This window comes from Harpegnathos saltator, unplaced genomic scaffold, assembly GCF_003227715.2.
Source record: "Harpegnathos saltator strain DR-91 unplaced genomic scaffold, Hsal_v8.6 scaffold708, whole genome shotgun sequence".
In the NCBI taxonomy this organism is placed as follows: Eukaryota; Metazoa; Arthropoda; class Insecta; order Hymenoptera; family Formicidae; genus Harpegnathos; species Harpegnathos saltator.
This window is the reverse complement of record NW_020230547.1, coordinates 996,057-1,023,972: the sequence shown is the minus strand read 5'-3', so window position 1 is coordinate 1,023,972 and position 27,916 is coordinate 996,057. Positions and strand designations below refer to the sequence as shown.

Sequence of the window (27,916 nt, the reverse complement as noted above, 5' to 3'; positions counted from 1 at the left end):
ACCGACGCTCTTGGCCGTCCGCCGCAGCCATCTTGATTTGCGACGTCGCAGCGACAGAATATGCGCTAAAAATTCCCGCAAGGTGCATCGAAGTGAAGAAGCATGCCAAAAGTGACACTTGAGGTCGACTGAGCACACCAGCAAAATATTCTGGACGCCTTGCTTTTGCTCTACTAATTTAACAATCGATAATTCAGCGTAAAATTAACGCGGCAGGATTGTGAGGAAGGACAGGTTGGGAGGGTGAGTTGCGTGCCGCGTCAGTTTTACGCTGGTTTATCGATTGTCAGGGCGAAAAGGAAGGGCGTCGCAAGTGTCACTTTTTGGATATATTTCTTCACTTCAGCCTACCTCGCAGGAATGCTGAGCTCGTGTCTTCTCGCTCCTGACGCCACAAATCAAGATGGCCGCGGCGAGCAGCCAAGAGCCTTAACGGGAGAACGAGAAGGAACCTTCGGCGCCTCAAAATACAAATTACGTTGCAGAAGAGTGGAGTACATGACGACCGACGACGAGGTGACGCGATATCACCGAGAAAAGGACATCCCGTTGGCGCTGCAGAAGAAGCTCGAGTTGCTGCGCCACTTCACCGAGTACATGGACGATTTCCTCACCGAAGGTGAGCTCCCACCGCGAGGTGGGCTCTTCCTCTTTTACCCCGCGACTGATTGTGCACGCGACGGAAGTGAAGAGTCGCATAAATTCGTTCGCCCAGCCAGCAATAAATCGTCGAAACGACGTCGTTGAAGTCTCGAAAGGTTGTCGGTCCCAAATTTGCGTGGAAATATCGGCATCCTCGAGCAGCAACTGAAGATTCCATCGAGTTCAGTGAGATTTTATGCATTTGTCGACACCTTATCGTCTTCGATTCAATCTCATATTCAGGTTTTTTACTGAGAGATCGCGTCGAGCTTGTTGCGCATCATTTGGATACTTCTGTAAAGTTTCACATCGCGCACTTACGAGGCATTGTTGTCACCCGAGACTGCCGAAATTTCGACGCACATTTCGCCACTGGACGACATTAACGACGCCGTTTCGGCGAATCATTCCTGGCTGGCGAGTAGAAGTAACCCGAGCCGCGACAGGCTCATTTCTCTCTCGGAACATTTTGTTCCAAATAAAAAGCGACAACGCGAACGCGACGCGATTACTTAGACCGTGATAGCAACCGACCAGACCAAGACCCTGAGAACGTGTGCGTGCGAGTGCGAATGTGTTTGTGTCCGTGTTGTAGGTGGCGAGCTGAAAAAATACCGCGCGCCGCCGCGGCAGTCGAAAAACGCTTGCGTGCCGCGAATGAGACGGTGGCTGCGTACGGACAAGGCCATCGTGATGGAGTTAACGGTACCTCTGCTGCAAGTGAACTTCTTCGTGGACCACACGAAGATGGTGGTGTCGCAGGAGTCGCCGGGTAGGGGATACCTGATCACTTACATCGACACAGGCCGGCACGCGTCCTCTTATTGGCTGAACGATCTGCGTGACCTCGGCTGCACCCCGGACCTCTACGAGCGGCTGTACTACGTCTGCAAAGTGACGCGCGAGTTCGCCGAGCTAGACAACAACACGATCGCCTGACCGCCGGCGAATTCCCGCGGAGCGTGCCAGCCTCTCAGACGCTGAGAGAGAGGCGGTGCGAGTCTCATTTCGAGCCTTCATCCGGGCAAGCTCTTTCCTCTTCCTGGTCGGATTCCGTAGCCGGGAAATCGCCCGGCGAGGAATGATCGTCGGACGCGCCATTACGGCGGGACGTAATAACTATTACAACGAGAGGCGACGAAAAAAGGAAGGAAAGCAAAGAGAGAGAGAGAGAGAAAAAAAAACATTCGGACCCCCCGGTTCAGCTTCAGGAGGAAGGCAGCGGCGGCTTAAGCGCGTCGTCACGGTACATACCGTTACGCGCATTTCTCAGGAGGTCGTAAATAAGAACACGTCACGCGGCTGCGGGTCCGAGAAGGCGTGTCACACGCACGCGAAAAGAGCCGCGGCGCGCGAGCTTGCTTCCGTTGGGATTTACGAGCTTGTGTTGTTCTCGGGCGAAAGCCCGAGGGGAAGCTACGCCCGGCGTAGTGGCGAATGTTCGCCGATGGGGAACAACGCGTCGCCGAAAGCTGACGCGCTCTTTCTTACACGCGCACGCTTCGCCGCGCGAGCGCGGAGAGAACGGCTCCACGGTAAAGCAGGCCTTTATTTTGACGCCGCGCGGATGCGTTGCGACTTCCCGCTCAGCAGTGCTTGTGGTTGTCACGTGCAACCGTGTGTTACGTTACGCTGACACGCGGAGAGAGAAGTGTCGCTTTACCGCCGAGAAGAGCGATCACTCTCGGATTACCTTCCTCGTTTCGGGTAATCCTCGACGAAGACGTATTTTCTTGACGACGGCCTGGAAATCCTCGAAACTTGCCTCGAGTTTCAGGAAAATTTCATCCGTGTTCATAGACTCGGAAGAAGAAGAACTGATATTCTCGTTTTCAAAAAATTATGAGGCTCAGCAATTACGGCAGCAAATTCAAAGACTGAATCGTTCTTGATCGAGGTGATGGATTTGCGCTCCGGAAGAAAATTGTACGGAGTGATCGCTCTTCTTAGCGGCGGAACGAAACTCCGATTGATTTTCTCTTCGACAATATGATGAAACTCATACTCCACGCACAGGGAGAGCGAACTGAATTTTTGTTTTAATTCAACGTTCTTGTTTTATGCCGAAACTTACTTACCGGGATTCCGAATGTATTTTGATAAACCGCTGATAGATTTGCGGACACGCAAACCTGTGGATTTCTTGAGAGTCTAGTAGCATTTATTGTTATTTATTTGTACTTGAGTGTGCAGTGTGCATTGTTGAGCGGGAAACTGTAATGTTCATGCATCGTTGCTGTCAGCCGGTGTCTACACCGAGTCGCAATTCGCATTTCTACGGAGACCACCTCATGCACTAACCTCGTGCACGAATCGCCCCCGATTAATCCGCCGAGATATATCGAGATCAATGCGAACGTCGCGATCGATTGGGCGAGATCGACGAGATCGAGTCGCGAAAGTTCGGCGAAATACGCGCGAGTAGGAGTGTCGACAACATTGTTACTACCTCCATTAAATAGGTAGCACAGTCGCTAGTGTATTTATTTTCAATGGCGCAGATCTCTCCGGTTCAGTGCCTATATCGAGTAAATGATCGACACATTCGGATTAGATTAGTCTCGTCGGGCGTGAATCGAACAAGTAGTCGCATCCGATCGCGCGCAAAGTCGCGTTCGAAGCGCGATCGACATATTTCACGTACAAAGCGAGAAAGAGAACTCCCGCTCCGCTGAGCGAACACAATAACGAGATCTGAGCTCCACTATTTCGTTGTTAAGACACCGTGTTGCCTGCAAACTACCGGGAAATTATCCGGAAAAAAGAGAGAGAGAGAGAGAGAGAGTGTGTGTATGTGTATGTGTGTGTCTTTGAATCTCACATAAGGAGTAAGAAAATGCGACCAACAGGAGAAAAGGGAAAAAAAATACGCAAGAATCCAAGAGACGTCTGAAAGAAGTTTCGCTACTTGGCACACTCTCTGATCTCTCAAGGTGTTCTTCGGATTATTTGTTATTGTTTGTAAGATAGAGAGAGAGAGAGAGAGAGAGAGAGAGAGAGAGAGAACGAGAAGAAAAAATAAGATATTTGTGATACCGTGAGACTATTATTGGAAACTATACATCTGACGCAATCTAAAGTGTATGTATGTGTGTGTATGTGTTTCGTGTATGTATAAGAGCTGGTGTAGCGTTTATCTCTTGAAGACTAATTTTTCCGTGAATTTTGGGATCGAATTTTGCTTTTGTCGAATGTGATATATATACGCGCGTTGTATATACAAACGTGAGGATTCGTCGTCGTGCGGTCTTTTGATACGGTTCGGGTACTTAGAGAGAGGGGGAGGGAGAGGGAGAGAGAGAGAGAGAGAGAGAGAGAGAGAGAGAGAGAGAGAGAGAGAGAGAGAGAGAGAGAGAGAGAGAGAGAGAGAGAGAATTTTCTAGCAATCCTAGTCACGCCCCTTTTTCACGTTTCTAGATGTAAGAGCGACGAGTGTCTCACTGCCATCGTTGTTAACGCCGTGGTAACGCGTTGCTAACTGTATCTCCAGGCTGTTACGTTTATAGTTAATTGATAGCACACACTATTTATTAGTTGCGTTTACGCGCGTTACACTTGTTGAGAGTTCATCATGTGCGAATTATTACTTGTTGTTGCGGCGGAAGGCCGCACGCGAACGCTTCCTTCAGCTGTCGGCGAGATTCGCGAGTCACGTCGCCGTGGGGGAGGAGGGGGATTTCCGTGCGACTTCCGACGTTGCAGACCTTCGTATGCATTTCCCGAGAGTGGCGCGATGCGATGCGACGCGTCCCGTCAGAACCCGGTCGGAACGAACCCGGTAACGTTGCACCGACGTTATCGTTTCCTCACTCTGCGACGTAGGTGCGATCGATCGAGCACGTATTGTGCTTCGACAGCGGCATTGTCGTGCCGGGAAACTGCGATTGTTGACGCAACGTTATCGTCGTCGCCCGTTGTCGGCCGGGCCGGTTGTTCTACTTCCTGTTATCGTGTATATTAACGTCGCTATTATAGTTCTACCGCTAGCTCCATTATTATTGTTATCACTCTATTACTATATTATCATATATAATTATTGATATTATTGTAATAATTACATATATATATATATATATTATATATATATATATACACACACACATATATATATATATATATTATGGATATTGCTGCTATCGCTATCGACACGTAATCGATAATACTATTGTTACGACAGTGATCGCAATTATCTTTAGTGCAAGTATTAATCACTCGCTAGCAGTAATGGCAATTATTATTAGCATCGCGCGTCCGTGTATACTCGCGAGGCAATCCGCTGCATCATCCGGGTGAACCGTCACGATCACTGTGAGTGCAGTGATATTATCACCGTCATCATTATTATTATTATTATTATTATTATTACACTTTACTTTCTTTGTCGGGATTTCATATCGCATCACGATTGTGCGCGCGTTTCATACAACGAGAGGCAGCGATTAACACTAAGGATCTCAGACTTCCCGCTTTGTTCGTCTTCCGTGATGGGGAAATGAAGCGTTAGATTCGCAGCAATAGAGGCGCTGCTCTCCGCGAGGAGAGCGCGGCGTGTAAGTGTTAGAGGTGAGGAGAGTGTCGTTAGCGAGACATTTAATAAAACCTACATTTTTGATAAAGCACCAGCTGTGTGTGTGTGTGTGTGTGTGTGTGTGTGTGTGTGTGTGTGTGTGTGTGTTCACTGCAAGTTTTTATAGCCTGACTTTCCTTTGCTTCGTTCTTTATTTCATGCTCTGTGTCCTTTGCGTTACGCTTTAACTTACAAGAATCTATATGTACATTGAACTCGGTCTTTACATAGCTATTTTTGAAACGCTAACAATGCGATGTTCATTTCCATATTTGGCTTTCCCTACAGACGAGCGGAGGATAAAAAAGGAGGATAATGCTGGTAAACTCGATGTGTCTCGCTTGAAAGATCGCGCGTCTTGCATGTTCCTCGGAGGAACAAGTTCGCATTCCTCAAGTAAATAAGCCTTACGTTACGTTCGCCCCGTTGCGGCTTTTAAAACTCGAAAATATTTCGCGTATCCTTCAAGAAACTTTCGCCCCAAAGTAAACGGATATTACTGCGGAACTTTTCCTACTTTTGATCGTGTCGGTCGTGATTTACAGATAAATATTAACACATTGAATGCCGCGACCGGTGACCAACAGTCTAGGATACTACCTCGCCTCTTGTTGAATTACATAATTAACGTATAAATTGTATATAGTTACATTTAGAATATTGGTTACGCAATTACATTTGGAAAGTACGACCAAAGAGATCCAAACGGCACAACTCTCTGGAGGATGTCCTGGAGACATCTAGGAGACATTCTGTTCCCCTAGAGCCTTTTTAGAGCTTTCTCGCCAAAAGTTGTGATAACATTTCAAACTTGAGAATTGCGACGTCTGACAGCTGAGAAAAAACGCCTTTTCCCAGAAATTATGTCACAGTTTCGGGTTGGGAGCAAACGATTAACATTAGAATTACCGACATATTTTCAAAGAACATAAATATTGCAGGGGAAAAAGTGATTCTGTATTTCTCTTGCTTTCATTCGACGTTAGTCAAAGTTATAAAACGCACCATCATAAGTTTCTCTAATCTTTCGAAGAAATTACAAACACGTCTCCTCCGATCGCTTTGGTAGTTCTAGTGTTAAATACTCCCTATGCTCTTTGCGTCTCGAACCTTAGGCGTCTTTCACGTGTCTTTGAGGTATCCTTTTTCTCTCGAATTGCATTGGTTTACCGGTAATTATCCTCGGTAATTCAATCACCAGTTGAACTCTCGTACGATCTATGGGAATCCAGTCGACATCCAGCCAACGTGTTAATTATATGAGAAGAGAGAGGAAGTAGGGAGGGGGGCGGTCGTATCACTGTAGATTATATCGCTTCTCTCATCGCGATCTTCACGCTCATCGCGTTCCATCCTGCATCCTCGTTCAGAGAGGATCCGCTCAGAACTCGTACTGGGAGACGAAGATGATGATCTTGGCGACGGCGCTGCCGACGAACTTGCTCTCGTGATAGATCTCCATGCTGAGATCCAACTCGATCTCCTGCGGCCCCGGGATGCTGCGCGTCATCACCAACACCGCTTGAGAGAGCGACGGTTTCCTCAGGCTGAAGCAGGACTCCGTGGCGCGCGCGACTCCAGGCGCCGCGCGCACGTCCATCAACGCCATGGTGAACTGTATCGTCGAGTCCGGGTGGTGGTTGCCCCTCATGGTGAACAGCTCGAGCTGGCCGGTGCTGGGGATCGGCAACATGCTCACGAAGGTGATGAAGTTGTAGGAGTAGTGCAGGGGTGAGCGAATGCAGGCCAGGTCACCCCACGGGCAACTCCTCAAGGAGCGCACGCAACGGCTGAAACGACGAGCAATTTGTTAATATACATTTCATTATACTTGATTACTATCCATATATCTAATAATCATATGAATATATCAGTTGTAATTACAAACGCAGGTGATCGGTAGTGCGATTTTGCAGATAATTTTAATCCTTGACGCAAGTAATCACCAATTATCTCCAATTGGCAGTTACCTGCGCTCAGAATTGCCGCTCAAGGCCGCGGTAAAATCGTAACTCGAGACTCCCGTCCTCTCGCCACGGCTATCTTGATCAATGACGAGAGAAGCGGGAAGACGCGTGCGACAAATTCTCACGAGATAGACAGAAGAGACGCGATTCATGAGATGATCGATCGATCGGTCGATCGAACGGGTTCGTCGAATATTCCGGAAGTTTCCTCCTTGGTCCAATGATGATCAATAGACAGGCAGGTAGCCGTGAGAGGATTCGCGTGACAGAATTACATACCATAGTTATGAAGTAGCCTGAGCGAGGAGAATTGTATATAATTATATGTAAATTGTATATGATTGCATTTGAATCAATATTGAAATATGAATCTTTTAATTGAACGATCACGAGCTGCCAAAAACACAAGCAGTTACTTCAGTTTTTACAACAGCATTCTTCTTCTTGCGGATGTATGATCATATGAAGACAAAATTCACATATAATTACATAAAAATATAGTCATTTTTCGACGGGCAGAGTTGTATGACTTCTATGTTATAAAGCCGATAATACTTTATAATCAGGCATAACTTTATTTCTTTTTTATAACTTTATTTATTTATAACTCTATTTTTTCATGGCCTTCCGTAGTTAAGAAAAACGGTCAAATTACATTATTGGACAAAGTTACGCTTGATTATAAAAATATCGACCTTGAGTTGTTCGCAAAAATCCCCACGGACTGATCAAAGCGTTCTTTTTCCTGCAAATGCGTGATCATATGAAGACAAAATTCACATATAATTGCATATAATCATTTTTCGTCGAGCAGAGTTGTATGACTCCTATGTTACAAAGCCGATGACGTCTTATAATCAGGCATAATTTTATTTTTTTTTTTATAACTTTCTTTATTTATAGCTTTATTTTTTCATTCTCTATTTTGGCCTTCCGTAGTTGAGAAAAATGCTCAAATTACATTGTTGTGAATAAAGTTACGCCTGATTATAAAAACATCGACTTTGAACTCTTCGCACAAATCCCCACGAACTGATCGAACAACCCGACAAATCCGTTTTACATCCGCGCCACGCTTTACAATCATTACTTTTTCTTCGCGGAGTCCCGATGATATCCCGCCGGACAGTTTATCCTGTTGCAACGGTAACTGCCGCGCGTGTTGTGGCACGTCTCGTCCGGGTTTCTGCAGACCTGGCCGGTCGCACACTCGTCGATGTCTGCGAACAGCGCACGGGGGAGGAGACAATTAAGTTCGTATGGCACGTGGCGAAATCGTGACCGCGACGACGGCGACGACGATGTCGTGATTGCCCGAGATTGAGGAGATTGTGGGAGGAGGGACAGCGGTGAGCACCGCCAGGGCGATGCTCCAGTTCGCCGGCAAACAGGTCAAGTACAAATCGAGCCGCTTAACCGCCGGACAAAGTAGGTGGAACGCGTGCCACCGCTCACTCTCGCTCGCTATCCGCTGTGTTCTCCGCCCCCCCCTCCCCAATTAACTTTTGCATCATCGCGCTATCGATTCGCGCCGTTAACAGGCCCGCTCGATAAGCCGAGATCTCCGATTCGCGGGCAATTAGACGTCCGTCCTCTCGATATGATGCTTGCACTCATGCCCGAGGAGTTTAATTTGCCGTTGCAAATTATTTTTTTCTCTTTTCTACGGCGACTTAACAACGTGACCTTTTCCGTTAATGCCGGCGTTTCTTGACCAACGGTAACGAGTATAAACTTGAGTTACTTTCACCGTTGGCTTCATGTAGATGCGATGAGCGCCGAAGAGTCGCTGAAGAAACGGTCTTGGAAATTTGGCGAGAGAGATCAGAGAGAAATTCTAGCGACTCGTTATTTCTTGAGTGACAGGTCGGAGCAAATTTCCTCACGGAAAGGAGAAGAATAGTTTGCGAGATTTGTGCTGCTTGAGGAGTTGCTTCCAAAGGGAAATCTCCCCAATCTCGTGGAGCTTACGCGTCGGGCAGAGAGAGAGAGAGAGAGAGAGAGAGAGAGAGGCGAACCTTGACACGTCCGACCATCGCTGCCCAACCGGTAGCCATCGGGACACTTGCACGCGTAGCTTCCCGGCGTGTTCTCGCAGATGCCGATGCAGAGGTTATTGTCCTTGAATTCCATGCACTCGTCTATGTCGCTGCACGACCGATTGTCGGCGTTCAATCTGAATCCGCTGTTGCATCTGCATTGGTAACTGCCCCAGACGTTGAGGCACACGTGCTGACACAGTCCTGGTATGCGCTCGCACTCGTCGATGTCCTGGAGAAGATATCATTCATGGAGACAACTCGAGAGAGCCCTCGACGAAGCTGGAAACCGACGAAAACTCACCTGGCAGAGGCCGGCACCCCTGTTGTTCTCGAAGCCTTCCTCGCACAAGCACCTGAAGGAGCCGGCGGTGTTCTCGCAGCGGCTGTTCAGCCCGCAGATGCGAGCGCCGTAGACGCTACACTCGTCGATGTCGACGCAGTCGTTGTTGGGACCGTCGACGTAGCCCGGCGGACAGAGGCAGTGATAGCCGCCCGGTCTGTTCTCGCAGACCTGACCCTTCGCGCACTCGTGGCTTCCTTCGCGGCACTCGTCTATGTCAAGGCAATGTTGCCCGCTCACGGGGTCCAAAGCGTAACCGGGGGGGCAGATCACTCTGGACACGCACCTGAAAAATTCTCCGGTTGTTCAGATCGTCATTTCCAGGCCGTAACGCGAAGAGGCTGAAGAGCGGAGACGTGTCGGCGGATCGCGGAGATAATCGACTACTTGTGCGGGAATGTCTCGGCCTTCCCGCGCCGGATTGCAACAACGCGCCGTGAGCACCTTTCTTATCTCTCTTTCGCAGTTCGCCGCGACAAATTCGCGTCTTTCATCAGCATCTTCACCCTCATCATCTATGTCGTCATAAACATCAGATGCGCGTCTGACACGTTCCTCGAGTTGGGTAAATTTCAATTATCGAGAAGGGTGTTAAGTGTTACAAATTTTAGCGATAACAGCCAACAAATTTCGAGCATAGTTTACTCTGGAAGGCAGGGTTTGCCCTGAAGGTATCCTTTACCGTTTCCTGGTACTTTCCAGTAAAAAAGAGAGATACTGAAATCTCCCGACAGTTGCGAAACACCCTGGACTATTCAGTCTCACAGAGACGCTCACGAATCCTCAGCGCAAGCAAGTTAACCCTTTCACTGTTAGTGAGAAGTATACTTCCCACTTTTTCTTGATTCAATTTTGCATTGTAAATCACATAATTTTGAAGAATTAATCGGGGATTTGAGTTTTCCAGATAACTGAATAGTAGTTGTTCAACATATTTCAATAGGTCTTTATACCCAATTATTCATTTGTGATTATTTATAACAAATCAAAATTGGAAAAAAATCGATTCCTCGGAGAGTATTGAATGTAGAGGTCTGAAATGTTCACCAGATATTTATTCTGATGTTGTACAAAAACATATATTTTTTTCAGTATTTTTGTGCAGGTTAGATTTTTTTTTATAAACAAATATTTCTACAAAAACGGACAAAATTTGATTTTTTTGCACTTTTTAGCTCTATTTTCCTAGTTTTTTCATTCTGTATCTCCATCTCTTATCCATACTATCAATATTATTTTACTAAAAAGTGAAAGTTTAATCTCTAGTAAGCATAAATATGCAGTATCGAACATTTTCCCACATAAATTTTTTCCAGCTCGATCGAGTTCCATCGTCTAGAATCGTATGTTCATATTACGACCTGGTCATTATTTAATAATAATTGGAATTTTCATTAATTTTGTACATCATGATCGCCATATTGAGTCCGCCACTTTAAATTTTGCAAATCTGACTTTAGATTCGTAATCAGCGACCCAAAAAACGTAGGACTATCAAATATTTTAATAATTTTCTCAAGGGAAGTTAATTCAGCAGTGAAAGGGTTAATCTACAGAGGACGACCTCGTCTCTGAGAGCGCACCTGAAGGATCCCAGAGTGTTGACGCAGTTCTGCCGGCCGCAGGGATTCGGTGTCCTCCGGCACTCGTCGATGTCCACGCATTTGCCGCCGGAGCCGGACTCGAAGCCGCGCGGGCAACTCGGCCATGAAATAGCCGGCGTCAACGACGTCGGTGCAGTCGTCGTGGTCGTCGTCGTCGTAGTCGTCGTCATCATCGTGGCTCTCGAGATCGGCAACGTGCGTGGCTGCGGAGTCGGTATACGCGGGATGCGGTCGCAACGGTAGGAACCGAGGGTGTTCCTGCACTGGTAGCCGCCGCTGCAGTCGTGGGTACCCAGGGCGCACTCGTCGTCGTCCTCGCAGATCTCCGTCGCGGCGTTCAGGGTGTAGCCGGTGCCGCAGGGTAAGAAGCGCGTGCAGGTGTAACTGCCGATGGTGTTGTCGCATCGCTGAGTCGACAAACAGTCGTTCTGCTGTAATGACGAAGAATGTCGATCAGAAGCGGCGAGACAGTCTCTCCTCGAAGAGACATCGCCGGAGATCATTGAGACTCCTGTCTTGACCGTGGCGTGATGGTCGAAAATTGTCCATTCGTTTTAATAGTTCGCAATTGGCAGCGAAACTAACATGACGTGTGGCTTAATTGTCAACTGCGAGATCTTGCCATATGAATCTTACGGCCATTCGATGATGATTGAAGCAAAGAAAGGGAGCGCGAGACGGAGGGAATATTTTTATATTTTATGTATATATATATATACATACGGAGTGTACATATAAAGTTAATGTGACAAAATCTCACAATTAAAAGTTAAGCCACGTGTCATATTAATGTCACGACTATTTCTGAATTATTAGAGCGAGACAGAAAAATCTGGGTAATATTTTACAATAATGAATAAAAATTTTTCTAATATCGCGTAAATCTCTATTCATCATTGCATAAATCTTTGTTCATCATTTCACGAACACCTCTGTCATCATCATTTCATGGTATCTCCTTATTTCAATATCGCACTTTGCGATAAACGCACTTTGGACGTGTTGTGACCAAAATGTAAAACTAGGTTTATGGATCAAGAAGGAAGGAGCGGATAATCTCTTTAGTTCAAACCACGATTGAAAATCCAGCCCTTGAAGAGACCCCGCGGTCATTCGTCTTCCTCGGCCGGGCGCGAGGGATCACAATGTTCAACGCCTTTCGTAAACATCGGACGTGTCGGCTCGCGCGCACGTGAGGCACGTGTTCGCGCGGGCGAGCGTTACGGGCGCCTCGTCGTCGTTACCTGCAACTGACACTCGTTGATATCGACGCAAGCCTGCGTGAGATTATCGCGGCGGAAACCGGTCTTGCAGGTGCAGGTGTAGCTGCCCATGGTGTTGACGCACTCTTCGTTGCTGCTGCACGCGTCCTCGAGCTCCTTGCACTCGTTGATGTCGACGCAGCCGCGATTCCTCATTAACCTTGTGCCATCCATGCACCTCTGATTGTTACCCGGCGCCGGCAACGCCGTCGTCGACGGCTTCCTCGTGATCGGAGCGGGCGGCGTCGCGCAGCTGTAACCACCCGGTTGGTTGTAGCAAATCTCATCGCCGCACGTGTCCAGCCCCTCCGCGCACTCGTCTACATCTACAGTTTCGGATGAAATATGTGTCTCAGTGCTCAGGAGGATGAAACTTGCGGGAGTGTCTTGTCTTTCGTTTCAAAGCTGTTTTTCGCTGAGGCTTTCTCTCTCTCTCTCTCTCTTTCTCTCTCTCTCTTTTTCGAATGAATCTGACATCAATACAATCGAATATTAAGATATCGAGATATGAGATATTAATATCACAATATAATTTGGTGTATTAATTACGGTGTAATTAATATTAATATAATTAACACATAACGAAACACCAGTTTGCAGAATACGACTAAATAATGAAGCATTACCGTTCACTTACAACATAAACGAAATGAAATGTCTCGTCGCTTAATAATCGCCGAATCGTGATTCTGAGATAAAGCGCAATGAGCGTTAGGTGAAAGTTAATCGAAGGACGTGCAGGACGCCACAGGACAAAAGCACGATAACATCCAGTCGTACAATGTATATAAATACGTGCACTGCAAAGAAATCGTAATTATGAGTAAAAACGTGCAGTTCTCATAAAAGTTGACAGACGCTACGTCTCATTCACCCATGCATCTGCGAAAAATTTCTCGGGCGTGCTTATCCTGACTAGCATGCTTAGCCGATTATCCTGAGCTCGGTATCATTCTGACGAGTTCTGAAAACACGAAAAGTATCTGAAATTGTTCTTAATACACATATACACATATATAGAAGCGCAATTAATTCTAAAAACCTATGTCTATGCTATAACTCGACAACGTAAACGAACATAATTAGATACAGCCGATAAATATACGACATAAATATATACACATCATCAATGTATTTACGACTCAAGTGAAAAAAAGCATCTTCTTGTAATTGTAAAGAACAAATCTCTCAGAATATCGAGAATCTCACTAGACGTACCCGTGCATGAACGCAAAAGATTGTGGTATCGGTAGCCGGAAGGACAGGCGGGACGTTGACGTGGACGTTGCACGGCAGGTAGAGGTCTCTGGCACCTGTGAAGATATCGCGCGATTAGAGGGAAATCGATCTCTGTTGAAGGAGCGAAAACTCCATTAATATGATGAAATTGCATCAGACGAACGTAATACGCGTAGTTTCATTTGTCGAGAGTAAATGATTATATATGTAATTTTTGTCTCTATATGATTATGTATAAAGCCATATCAATATTTTTTTATGTAATTAACCCTTAATCCTATGTGAAATTTATGTGAAATAATTAATAAGTCTTTCAAAAAAAAGATACCGATTATTTTGCTTAGAATTCCATATGAAAAAAAAATACTGCTTGTTGGAGAGAGGAAAAAATTTTGCTGGCATTACCTTCGATTTTTTTTATTTTTTTTACATTGCAAGCAGTTCGCAATGATCTCAATGCTAAGAAATTATTTCAACTTAAAAATGTTAATAAATCATTGCTGATATATTTTGAAATAATTAGCTTGGGTCACAAAAGTTAACTTCTAAAATTAACTTTACAACTTAATTTTTGATTGATTAATTAGTTATTAGGTAAATCGGTAAGTTCCGTCCGTTTAGCGACAAGTAGCTATAGCTAGAACTGTCGTTAACCTCTAATGTCTAAACGAAGCTTAATGATTTGTTTTGACATCTGTCAATAACATTCAGTACATAAAAGTATACGTTTGCATCAATAACATTGTTTTTCACTGCATCGAAAATGTCGAAATTTGAGCCAAATAAGCGTCATTTGCGCGGTGTTAATCTTTTGCTTCATTTGGAAGAAAACTGCAGCTGAAGCTCATCGAATACTTGTAGAAATTTATGGTGATAATGTTCCTTCCGATAAAACATGCAGAAAATGGTTTCGACGCTTTAAAAGTGGTGATTTTGATGTAGAGGACAGAGAGCGTTCTGGAGTATTCCAGGCCAGGAGTATTCGAAGACGAAGAATTGCAGGCATTGGTGGACGAAGACCCATGTCAAATGCAAAAGCAACTTGCAGAAGCATTAAATTGTGCTCAGTCTGTCATTTCTGGTCGTTTGAAAGCCTTAGGAAAGGCTTTACAAGGAAGGAAAATGGGTCCCATATGAACTGAAGCCAAGAAACATTGAAAGGCGAAAAATCACCTGCGAAATTCTGCTTGCTAGGTAACATAGAAAGGGGTTTTTACATCGTATCATCACTGGGGATGAAAAATGGATTTATTTTGACAACCCGAAACGTCGAAAAACTATTTGCGATCCCGACCAACCCTCAACATCGACGTTAAAGCGGAACATCCATGGAAAAAGGGCAATGCTCTGTATTTGGTGGGATCAGAAGGGTGTGCTGTACCATGAGCTGTTGAAAAGCTGTGGTCAAACAGTCACAGGGGATCTCTACAGAGAACAAATGATCCGTTTGAGTCGAGCATTGCAGGAAAAACGACTAGAATATGAAACGAGGCAGCATACAGTGATTTTGCTTCATGACAATGCTCGGCCTCACGTCATACGAAATCTGTCAAGGAAACGTTAGAAGCACTTCGCTGGGAAGTGTTACTCCATGCGACTTATTCACCAGACTATGCTCCTTCTACCACTTGTTTCGGTCGATGACACACGCACTTGCTGAGGAATGCTTCAATGCTTATGAAAACGGAGTCAAAAAATGGGTCTCTGACTGGATAGTCTCCAAAAGATGAATCATTCTTTCGCCGCGGAATTCGCTTGCTGACCGAAAGATGGGAAAAAGTCATCGCTAACGCTGGACAATACTTTGATTGATGTACTTTTTCATTTTGTTTCTGAAATAAAGCCATACGTTTTGCAAGAAAACGGACGGAACTTTCCGATTGACCTAATATTATTAACCAACCTGGATTATAAGTATATACGACCGTATAGAGATAAAATTTATGCACGGGAACCATATATAATTATGTATAGCTTTATATAATTATATATAATCATTTGTTCGAGTTTGATTAGTTATCGACCGTACGACCAATTTTCCAAATGCAATTATACTTTTTTTCATGCGTAACTTAGTGAAACATGATAATATCGTAGAATGCCAGTCGCTAATGATCGTCAATGTTAAATTCCTCCGGCCGCTTTTCCATGAGACGTCGATCCTTACACCCGCATTTCGGACCCCATCGACTGTAATTTCACGCACCTGTACGTGCCCGGCAAGTTGATGCATCTCTCGAGGAATCTCATGTCACAGTTGTACTTTCCGGTCAGGCACTCGTCGATGTCCTCGCATTGTCGAGTGCCCAAAGAATATTGGTATCCGGCTGAGCAAGAGGGCAGTCTAGTCAAACACTCAAAGCTACCTTCCTTGTTCACGCAATATTGATGCAGATCGAGGCGGCAGTTGTGCAAACTCTCGGAGCACTCATCGACGTCCAAGCAAGCGCCGTTGAAAGCTCGTCGGAAGCCCGGCTTGCAGGGCGGTATTAATTCGCACACAAAGGATCCGTTGGTGTTGACGCATCTGTGAATTAACATTTGCGAGCGTTTATACGCGAATCCATGACTTTAAGGCGAAGCATGCGCATGCGTACGATTTTTGACACGAAGACAACACACCTGTGGGTACCCTGAGAACAATCGTGTCTGCCCAACAGGCATTCGTCCACATCTTGACAGCTCTTCGTGGCTGTGTTGAAGAACCAACCGGTGCTGCAGAGCGGCGAACAATCGTAGGCTCCTGGAATATTCGTGCATCTCTCATAATCGCGACAGCCCGGTCCGACCAGGCACTCGTCTATATCCACACAATATCCTGTGCTAGCTTCTCTCTTGTAGCCCAGTCTGCACGGTTCCGTGGACCAATAGCGATCCGCTTTCTGCAAACGCAAGCATGGATGCATGGTGTCATTAGATTAATGCGAGAGATTCTTGACGTACTTTTACCAAGTGAAATTAGAAACAAACTTATTCAGCGTGTAGATCGCTCGGTTTTATTTCACATTTTGTGTCTCCCAATGCAAGGGTGAGGGGTGTTTGTGGGTGTAATTAATTTTTAAATTAAAATACGCTCTCATCACACATATATACACACTTTTAGTTCGCGTTGTATGTAAACGATACTTGTGCATTCGTTACCCACGTTATTCAACAAATCGCGGCTTCTAGACGTCTGCGCGATCTTGTAGCGTGAGTCGTTGAAGGTTCTTCTGGTTGTGCTGCTGGGCGTCGTGGTCGTTGTGGTAGTCGTGGTGGTAGTTGTGATGGTTAACGGCTCACAAAGATAAGAACCGTTTGTATTGAGACAACGATGAGTCAAGCGATTGCAATTGTGCAGCCCAAGTGAACATTCGTTTATGTCCTCGCAGGGATCCTCGGTGTCGTTGACGAGATTCAGGCGCAGTCGAAAGCCGGTCGTGCAGGTCGGTGAGCAGCGGTAACTACCCTCCGTGTTCACGCAACGTTCACCAATTCCGCAGATCGCTAGTCCATTGGCGCATTCATCAACGTCTGGAATGCGTCAGATTATCATTGCATTTTCAACGATACGAAGTAATAAAACTACGCAGCCAGAAATGATGCATTGTCGATGATGAAGTTGTCGATCCAATGCTTGTGCCAAAATTCCGGAATATTTGAACAATAAAATGTTGCGTACATAGAAAGCTCATTATATTTCATACATTTTTCAATGTATACTTTTCATATATACTTTTTAGTATTTTGAAATGTATTTTGTAAATGTTTGATATAAAGTTTTTCTGTCGTTTCGATGTTCGACAACTTTTCAACATTGACGACATCGAAACCATGTCGTTTCGACGAGTCATTGCTGGCTAAATTTCTGCTGATTTCCGAGCGAAAAGAGTTATGTATCATTATATGAAATTATATATAATTATATATAAATTATATATAACTCACATATATTTGAACTATGGCTCTATACGACCACACATACATATATAATTTTATACGTCTAAAAAATGTTGTTAAATGAAGAAAAGTGAGCATTCGTTTCGTTCAACTAAACGTCTACATCACACGTTGCCACAAACATAAGCAGTTATTTTAATATATTTGTACAACAGTTTTTGCTCCGTAAAAGATAAATAATTTTATACACAATATCTGCACAATATAATTATTGTTTCTCGGATCGGTATTGGTTGCAAAAATGAGTCGTAGTTACCGATACAACGACGCGATTTCCCATCGAAGAAGTAACCATTGTCGCAATGCTCGACTTCATTATTACGATTAGTGACCGGCGAGGTGCTCGTTTCATCCAACTTGTAACCTCCGTTGTATCGGTCATCGCGTCGACCGTCGCCGCTCTTCTTCGTGGTGGATACGCCCTCGTCGTGTTTAACCGGCACGCATCTAGTTATTATTTCGTTCGATTAAAACAAACTCGTCGCGCTCAAAGACTCCTGACAGTGTTCTAGGATGGCGGAACTTCGCATCTAGTTATTATTTCGTTCGATTAAAACAAACTCGTCGCGCTCAAAGACTCCTGACAGTGTTCTAGGATGGCGGAACTTCGCACCTATAACTGCCGATCTCGTTAACGCAACGTTCGTCGGGCTCGCAGGAGTGAAGTTGCTCGCTGCATTCGTCGACATCTATGCACGTTATTTCGGAGTCGTTCGCGGGCTTATAGCCAGCGGAGCAAATCAGCGGGCTCAGTGGCTTCTTTTGACGCTCGAAGAGATCCTTCTCGATCGGCAGCCGCGGAAGAGAGTCTCCCGAGGATCTCACGCACTCGTAAGCACCCACGGTGTTGACGCATAACGTGTCGGGCTCGGGACAAAGATTGCTCGACTCGACGCACTCGTCTACGTCTGAGAAAAGAATTGCATGAGGTGTGTAAATGTGCCAATCTCTGGATTAGGAACTGTTACGGAACATGATACATCACTTAGTCATAAAAAGAATCTTCTTTATGCGATTAATTAAAAGTGAGGCTATTTCCCGAGAGTAAAAATTAATCAATCGGATATTAATTTTCGCGATATGCGATTTAATTAAAATATTTAATTCTATGACGAATATTTAATGATAATAAAATAATTTATGAAGTGAATATACCTGGACGTCTGTTTTGTATGATAATTTTAATAGAGTCAGCAGGAATTAAACTAAACTAATATTTAATACTTTATCATAGTGTCCCATTTTTTTTTAATTCGGGACGATTTAACTGATCATTTAATTGAGCATGAATATGTTTAAAATATCTCCGCCAATGAGTGAAGTAGTTAGTAGAGATGTGTGAATCAAGAATTTTTATGTCGAATCGAATCGAATTGAATCTCATTTTTTAAATTCGAATTCGAATCGAATAGAATCTATACAATTTTATTCGAATACGAATCGAATCGAATGAAATCGAATCGAATCATTAAAAAATTTAACATGACTATTAAACATGCAAATAATGATGGAAGATTTTAATATGAAAGGGAATATTGATATTGTAATATCATCTTAAAGTAGAATATATATATTTAAATATTTAAAGTAATTTATAATTAAGTTATTAATAAGTTAAGTTAATTACAAGTTAAGGGTTCAAACATACAGGCCCAGATGGCCCATTTTGCAGCTGATACGCGCAAACGCTAATGTATTTGATTCGTATTCGAATTTTCACGATTCGAAATTTTCGAATTATTCGGATTCGAATCATAGGGATTCGAATCGAATCGAATCGAATCTAATGTAATTCGATTCGACTCGAATTCGAATAGTTCGCACATCTTTATTAGTTAGTTATTTTACAAATAATTCGTCCGACTACTCACCGACGCAGATACCCAAACTAATACTGTACGTGAATCCTTTCTCGCACTTCATGTCGCACTCGTAAGCACCCTCGGTGTTGCGGCATTCTTCGACGTCCGTCAGACAGCTGTGAATAGCCTCCGCGCACTCGTCCACGTCTGATCGGCAAGTGAGCAAATGAGAAGACATCGTTAACGACAGCCGCGAGTCTCAATTTACTACCCGACGATGATAACGAAATCGAGGCCCGGGGGCAAGATAACGCGATGTTATCGTGCAATAATTCGTTACCCTTGCATTGTTGCGACAACTTGTCGTACTTGAATCCGGCGGGGCAGGACTTCGCTCCGGTCATTTCCAAGCAAGCATAACTGCCCTGTGTGTTCACGCAGAACGGCTTAGCGGCGGTGCAAGCGTTCAATAAAACAGAGCACTCGTCGATATCTGGAAGAAGCGTGACGACCCCAGTAAACGAGGAACGTTGGATTAAATATTTGAAAATATCGATTTTACATGCATCTCTTGGGCGTTCCGGCTGAATATTTTATAAACGCTTCGGAAGAGCCACTGGACGATACGTAATTTCCCCGGACATTATAAAAATATACTAAAGGTATTGAAGTGTGTCAAAGTTGTTCATAGTGACGGTGCGTTGTCAACTATACAAATACATTTGCGAATACCGTCGCAATTGCTTTTAATAATCGCTCTCGCGAAAAATATAATTCCATTTTAAATACGTTCACACACACAAGAGATAACCAAATGCATATCACCCAAAAAAAGTATTCTATTTGCTAAATGTTTTTTGCCGTAGTCTCATATTCTAAGCGAAGCCTTTTACAGAAAAAAAGATTCCTCTTTCGATAAAGTGATTAAAGTGAACCATTCGTCTAAAATTTATTAGATATTGTTCTAACCGTTTTCCTCTTATTTTAAGAGGATTTCCTTTTATATCAATGAATTTATATCAATTAATTTTCTTCTAATATAAAGAGGAATATGGTTAATTCGAATGTCGGCTTCTCTTGTTCAATCATGCTCTACCTCCAAACATGAACGAAAAATAACCATATGCTTATGAGTCAGAATATTTGGAACGCTTTTTAAAAAAGGTATGTGTGTTGCTGTAACATATAAGATAATTTACTCATATTTGATCAAATACAGTTTATAATCTATTGCAAGAGGTTGAATAATATATTCTTTCTTTTAACTATGTTTCATACAAATTGCTTATGATGAACATCTTTGTTATGAAGCTATGAAGTCCATAACAAAACTGATTGGAAATTTGTTTGTTATGATGATCTTATTTCATTCGTGCCCATTTATTGTAGAACTGGAGTCAGAAGTACATCTATATATATATATATATATATAACTTTTCGCTAAACATTATAATTTTTTCAAATTAACTAGTATAACCGGTAGGAATAAAGTACAGTAAGAATGAATAATAACCTTTTAAACAAAGATTAAACAATCTGTGTATAAGAGGAAATTTATATTAAAATCGATAAGATTTGCATTATACATATAACACATATAATCCCTCTAACTTTAAGAATAATGCGTTTATAATACTTTCCTCTTAACCTTAACAAGAGGAATCCTCTTGAGGCCATACGTAAGAATACAATCCTCGCGAATTTCGATGATTCCGCTTGTTCTGAAATTACTTTTTTCTGGGTGATCATAATTTAAAAAACATTTAAAGGCATCCGACAGATATCCTATTTATTTTAAACGTCTTCAAGCTGTCCTTAAGATGTATTTTAAATATTTGTGTATTGTTTGGATAAGGTACGGTCAATGGCAGAAAGATTGCCGTTTTTCATTACCTGTGCACACACCCGCACGTGGCTCCCATTGGTAACCCGGGGGACAAGCTTCGTAGGGCGCGTCCTTGATCGACTTCATCGGGATGCAGACGAACGATCCTATAGTATTCTGACATCTCCCAGGGCACATGCTCCACTCCAGACACTCATCCACGTCTGTGCGACCCGGCGCGCGCGAGCGAGCGCGATGCCAGCATACAAGTGACGATCACATGCGGAAATGGAATGTGCACGATTGCGGTAACAGGTAGGTAGGGTATAGCGCATAGCGATCAGAAAACTTTGATCACATTCGATCACACCCCGATCATCACACAGGTCAGAAGAGAAGAAAATAGATATGTATATATGTATCTCAGTCGCAAGTCACACAAGCGAAACACGAGATAGAGAGGAACGACAGTGTTCCGACAGAGCGAACATAGCGATACAGTCGACGCAGTGTGTGTTGCAGCGCATGTAAAAACAAAATATTATGAGATATCGAGACACGAGAACACGTGTGAGCGTTGCGTCGAGTCCAAACGAAAGCGCACCACAAAGGAGGATGTCTCAGATAACACAAAATGTCATAAAGCTGATATTTTCAAATGAGGCTATTGAATATTCTCAAATCAAGTTTTAATTTACTTTTAGTAGGTCAGTAAGAACCGCGCGAGAATAATGAATAATTTTTCTATACAGGAGATAGTAATGTCGACAACATTGTTTTAAATTTTATAATGTAGATAATGTAGGGCAATTAGCAGCCATTCCATTGTTTATAATCAACCCTGTATCCCGTTAATAAATCTTTTATTCTTATATTCCCCTCCGTTCCAACATAAAAATATTATATTATACAAATATTATATTGCATCGTATAATAAATTTCGTAAAATAAATAAATATATATTTTTGTATTTTTAGTTACATATAAAAATACATATTATATATTTATTTATTTATATTTTAAAATATAAATAAATATATTTGTAGCCGGGGGAAATCTCGATGCCTTCGATACATAGTCAACATTGTTATCCTCCCATAAAGAAATGTTATTTGCTACCAAACATTCTCGCGCGGTTCTTATTGGCGTGAATTAATTCTCCTAAGTTCGTTCTAAATGCAGGACGTCGTAGGACACTCCTCATGGCATTCTGGATACATTCTAAATGATTTTAACACATCTTATGTTATCTGGGGTATCTGAAATTGGTGTTATTTTGTTGCGGTTATTGCTGCAAGATAATGACTTGTGTGCGAATTGAGTATGAACCTCTTTTAGCGTAGCGTCAGCTCGTTGTCTTACCTGCGCGAAGAGCAACTACGCGATACACCGTATACGCGATTTGCTGGTAGTCCTCGGTTGACATACGTACCATCGCACACCTGCTTGGTGACGTTGTAACGGTAGCCCGATGGACACAACAGCGACGATGCGTTATCCTTGTCCGCCGCGTCCGTCGATTTCTTGTTCTTGGTAGTCTTTGGGATACACGAGCGTCCGTCGTCGGCCAAGTCGTATCCCGGATTACAGCTGCATATGACAGCCTCCCCGTTGTCGGTGCAGATTTGCTCGCACGGGTGGGTCGACTTGCATCTACGAGGACGAAGATTTTAAGTCACCGGGTCGATCACGAGGTTGTCGTTGATGAGAAATAGATTTTAGAAATAAAATATATGTACTTTAGAGATTAAGAGAATATGTGTGTGTGTGTGTAAAATTGATTTAAGACTGTAACAATTGATAAAGTTATTTTCTTCAGACGACGCACACACATTTTCATAGCAAAAGGAAAGGGAGTTTTATTCATACCTGTCAGTCGGATCCTGACTGCAGGTTTTTCCGTCCTCCAATAGAGTGAAGCCATCGCGGCACTTGCAATAATACGAGCCCGGCGTCGGTACGCAAATGTCAGAGCAGAGCATGCCTTTCATGAGTTGACAGATATCATCCAGCTCTGTGAATCGGAACGCGTGATTTAAAGTCTCGCTTGTACTCGGTTGTAAAGAGAGAGAAAGAGAGAGAGAGAGATAGAGGGGAAAAAAGTTATGACCAGACATTGAACGACTCTGCGCGTAATCCGCGCTTAGCATTGCGCGATTCGACAATTTGCTCGCGTAATTTTTCACTTCGCCTTGTTATCTGTACATCTACAGATTTTTTTCATCTGTAAGGATTTTGTAATCGGTACATGACGTAATTTACAAATTGTGCATTACCTGGAGTTGGTATCGAATACGGTGTGGATCCCGAGGGCGATGAAGAAGACGAGTACTCCGAAGACGAAGATGAAGGCGATGTCGGCGAAGAGGATAACGATGAGGAATATGACGAGTATGGCGACGACGGCGATGACGAGTACGGCGACGACGGCGACAACGAGTACGGCGACGACGGCGACGACGGCGACGATGAGTACGGTGACGACGCCGACGACGAGGAATCGGTATCAGTGGTCGATGGACTCGTGAGGTCAGTCGTAGTACTCGGCAAATTTTCGTGACAGCACTCCAGGAACGCGGGATCCCACGGGATACCGAAGGAGAAGCTCTTGAAGCCGCATCCTTGGTCCGTCGACGCCGCGTAGATACCTACAACACAATTCCGTCGAGATATAATTCCGTTGTCCGTAATTAATCTACACGATCAACTCTCTAAATTTCTTGGAGTGAAATTCCACTCGAGAAGCAAAGTGACAGCCGAGTCATTTGAAATGGCGCGCCTTTTCACTCGTGTAGAGTGAACTTTTCCGCTCTCAATCGTCGAGTGAATATTTTTATTCGAAATCGAAGAATGAATCCGATGTGTTTCATCGTGTCACGGGAAGTTAGTCTGACTGATTGAAAAGTTCAAGTACGGGTTAAGGACCCACTTGAAGCATGACTTGAAATTATTCATTTATTCATTTATTCATTCTTACGACTGCGAGAAGTGGATGTTACTTTTACTGACGCTTCGAGTGAGACTTCACTCCAAAGAATTTAGAGGGGATGCCTTTAGTAGGCAATCTACGAAAGATCAAGCTGAGACAAGGTCACCTAGTTTGCAACCCTCGCAACAGTCGCGATGGTAGTCGCCGCGGCTGGTTATCTTCGTCCTCCTTGCGCTCGTCACGTTCGATACGCAAGGCAATCCTTGACGCGCGTCCGCTTTTCCCTTCTCGCATTGTAGATCGTGATACTTCCGGACGCAACAGATGTCCACGGCCTTCTGGCAAGGACCTTGCTCCACTGTCGGCACTCCCGGAACGGGCCCGATAAATCTTTCACATCTCAGGCCTTCCTCGGCCCAGGAAGTGCCCAGGCCGCAGCATTTTTCAAATCGATCTTCTATTACCCCCTCGACAACGGACGCTATTATAAAAAGCAACAAGGAAGAAATGAAGACAAAGCAAGACGCGTGAATTTGTTTCGATGATAAAAGTCATCACATCATTATGGAATTTTAACACAATAATGCGTATGTAACAATCCGAATATAATTTGTGAAAAATATACATTATAAAAAAGGATGCATCCAAGCAACTCAAACGAATCAGATGAATTCAATCTCTAAGTTGTACAACGCAAACTAACTGTCCTTATGCCCTCGGTACAATTTCTGCGTTCTTTCAATCTCTCGTTTATGCGAAATCATCTCGTTTGTGATCAACAAGCTCACCGCTCTGGTTATTTATCGCCTGATTTACTCAACCTTCCAACGGGACGTGAAATTACTCAATATTAGACCGACCTTTCAGTAATTGAAAGAACATCCATATCATAACGCGATTACGTTTCAATTTCCTTCAATGCCTAATCTAACCTAATCTTTGAGCTGTATAACCTTTTACTGTGCGGACGAAATCTTGCAATTCAAATACCTACACCAGATTGTTGATCCGACTCGAGATTTTCATAGAATTCGTCTCGACCGCAGTCGACTGTGCAGGAAAATTTGCGTAATTCAGATTTGCTTCCCGATTACTTCTTCAACGGCGCACGATTTTTGAACGCGCCCGTCGTTCCGGGCCGTTTTCGTCCATGTTGCGCGCGCTGTAAATTAACCGCGGCGGCGACGGCGGCGACGAACCGAACGTGGCGGCAAATACAAGTAGGTCAAACGCTCCGTTTGAATTTTGCTCGAAATCATCACGCTTATCGTAGAAGCTGCAAGGAAAACCCACGACAGGGCAGCTAACGTGAGGAAAAAAATGGCGCTTTGCACACTGATAAGAGCGAAGACGAGAGCTGGGATCTCGTCTCCCTTTCTCTCCCTCTCTCTCCTTCTCTCTCTCTCTCTCTCTCTCTCTCTCTCTCTCTCTCTCTCCTTCCTCTCTCACAAAGGCACTCGCGACGCTTTCTGGATGACAGATGTGAGTCGCGCGCATTATTTGCGATCTAATATATCAATCTAGCGCGCGTAAATGGTTTCTGCGAAGAGCTTAGAGATCCGCCAATAGCGCTCTCACGATCTCAATTGTTTCTCGATGCGTCCGTGAGATCCGTAATGCGAAAATTAATTTATACCAATCGAGACGCGCGTATACCACCATAAGAGACGTGTGAATAATCTGAACTTTAATACGAAATATCATTTCGACGTGTCCTTAATACGCAATATATTAATGCAACATTAATATCAGATTATTCGCGATGAAGCTACCATATAATAGCACGCATCTTCTCTTTTCTTTCACTATTGTATCCTTTTTCATCTTTTCTTTCCTCCTTTCTTTCTTCCTCCCTCCCTCTCTGATTCGTCTCTCATGTTTCTTTTCTCGTTTATCCCCCTTTTATCTTGCGATCGTATTTACATCTAATATATTTTACACGAAAGAAATGATTTGTAGGTAAGTAAATAAATAAACAAATAATAATTCAGCGTCAATAATCAGCTTCGCGTTACATTTGCGTAAAGAAAAATCCTGACCTTTTTATTCCTCAAAGAGAAATTTATCTCTCAGAGAATTTTTGTGTTTTTTTTTTTTAAGGAAGACTGACATTGAGATCGTGAGGAAAATTCGACGCGATATGACGTACTTTTGAGATAATTCGCAAACTGGCAAGTACTCCTGCGGAAGAAATTTCGCATCCGTGACCATGACGTGATCAATTGCTATGTGTGTGCGTGCGTATCGTTAAAATATATAACCGCCGTCTGTTCTTCGCTCTTCGACATTGCGTCGAGCAATTTTGCGATATTGAGTACGATCCGTAGCATTCCGCGTGCACAAATAAGTCTAGGTCAATTGAGAAGTAACTAATAGGATGATTTGCTTAACGTACACATTGAGCGCCGTCGCGACGCAATGAAATTTAGTCGATCGCAAATATCGACGATGATAACTCAAGGTTCGGTGCAGACGGAACGCCAACTGGATCCAAGACAGTTGTTAATTCCACAAAATATCCATACGTTGTCGGCGCGAAATTCTGAATTTTTCTCCGTTCCGACGATTCATCCGACGATCCGTTTCAAACGTTAGAGAACGAAACTCTCTCTGTTAAAAATAATAAAGAAAAAAGAAAATGAAATACCACAAAAGCATAAAACGAGTCAAGGGCGACGTATTTTCCTCCCGATGCTTCGCAAAGTGTCCGCGCAGGTGTGAAACAGACCTGAACGAGGATCTCGAAACTCGTTGAACTTCGATAAAATGATTGTGTATCAAACCGACACCGCCGAACTGATTGCGGACTTAGCAGCTAGCTAGACTACGAACGATACCTCGATTATGCAGGATCAGCTGCTCCAGATGGACCACTAGGAGAAGGACAATGAAAGACTCACTAAGACCGACATATCGCGCCATCGTCCCCTCATCGATTTTCATCGATTGTCGTAATCACGAGCGTTCAACACCGCGGTTTCGTATCTCCCTACGTCGCGAGATCCGAATTCGACCCTTCTTTTTCTCTCTTTTCTCTCTCTCTCTCTCTCTCTCTTCTCTCTCTCTCTCTCTCCCTTTTCCTTTCTCCACGGAGATTTCACACGGATGCGCTTTGGATGAGCGCTCAGTTTGCATTGAAGCATTTGGTCTGCTAGCACTTCAGTTTTGTCATCACCTCCTTTGTATAACTCCCTCCCAGGTCCGGGCCGCTCCTTCTCTTCATCTCATCCACGCGCTCCCACCCTCTTCTACATATAACACGCAGTTGCTTATAGTAAAACGAGCCTGCCGTATTTCCCTGTACATTTCATAATTTGTCTACATCTCATTTATAAACACGCGGAAGTATTCCCTCTCGCGCTTTCTTTCACTTGATCTTTAATACGTCTCTTATAGTCTCTCACATATATGTATATATTTTCGACTTTTTTTCTCATAAAGATCATCATGTATTTTTCATTCGCATCGTCCATATAAAAAAATATGTATGAACATGAAATTAAAAATATATTTTTGAAGCAGGAACACGCTTTTTTTATTATACGTCATTCAGCATTGTATCGTTGATATTTTGTTAATATAGTAAAATACAATGCGCTCTTCATTCGCTCCATCAATACAATGAATGAAATATCTCCTCTATATGAGCATAAAATTAAAAATATAGCTCGATGACACAAAGTAGAGACATGTTTTTCATTTTCCACATCATTCTACGTCATATAATTTATATTTCGTTGATATAATCGAACAGAAAG

At 43.6% G+C, this 27,916-nt stretch overlaps 2 protein-coding genes across 3 annotated transcripts in view; one reads left to right on the top strand and one right to left on the bottom strand.

The window, feature by feature from the left end:
* The window catches only part of LOC105186763 (serine/threonine-protein kinase PLK1), a 48,371-nt gene extending 44,738 nt beyond the window's left edge, over positions 1-3,633 (top strand). For both annotated transcript variants that reach the window (XM_025305662.1, XM_011147194.3), the window contains exons 7-8: positions 486-619; positions 1,238-3,633. In XM_025305662.1, the coding sequence (XP_025161447.1) occupies positions 486-619; positions 1,238-1,581 (478 nt within the window). In that variant the 3' untranslated portion in view covers positions 1,582-3,633. The remainder of the gene's footprint in view (positions 1-485; positions 620-1,237) is intronic.
* A 2,190-nt stretch (positions 3,634-5,823) lies between these two features.
* LOC105186760 (fibrillin-3) lies at positions 5,824-27,315 on the bottom strand. The gene is made up of 20 exons (XM_011147189.3): positions 26,996-27,315; positions 24,325-24,639; positions 23,506-23,877; positions 23,099-23,243; positions 22,662-22,882; positions 21,298-21,453; positions 19,745-19,897; positions 19,474-19,611; positions 18,216-18,510; positions 17,859-18,049; positions 16,809-17,176; positions 16,286-16,545; positions 15,870-16,190; positions 13,643-13,737; positions 12,407-12,750; positions 11,142-11,593; positions 9,520-9,844; positions 9,195-9,447; positions 8,267-8,396; positions 5,824-6,999 (listed from the first exon to the last, which is right to left on the bottom strand). Exons 1-20 carry the CDS (start codon positions 27,099-27,101, stop codon positions 6,591-6,593), a joined length of 5,049 nt encoding a protein of 1,682 aa, XP_011145491.1. The 5' UTR covers positions 27,102-27,315; the 3' UTR covers positions 5,824-6,590.
* Positions 27,316-27,916: the final 601 nt, after the last annotated feature.

What these genes read in the sequence shown, in the direction of transcription:
- LOC105186760 (XM_011147189.3), bottom strand. Translation starts at nt 27,101, where the DNA reads ATGAAAATCGATGAGGGGACGATGGCGCGATATGTCGGTCTTAGTGAG. An exon ending in TGTTCTCAGGGTACCCACAG is followed by an intron (nt 16,191 to 16,285) that starts GTGTGTTGTCTT and finishes GTTAATTCACAG; the next exon opens with ATGCGTCAACACCAACGGAT. An exon ending in AACACTCTGGGATCCTTCAG is followed by an intron (nt 9,845 to 11,141) that starts GTGCGCTCTCAG and finishes AGAATTTTTCAG; the next exon opens with GTGCGTGTCCAGAGTGATCT.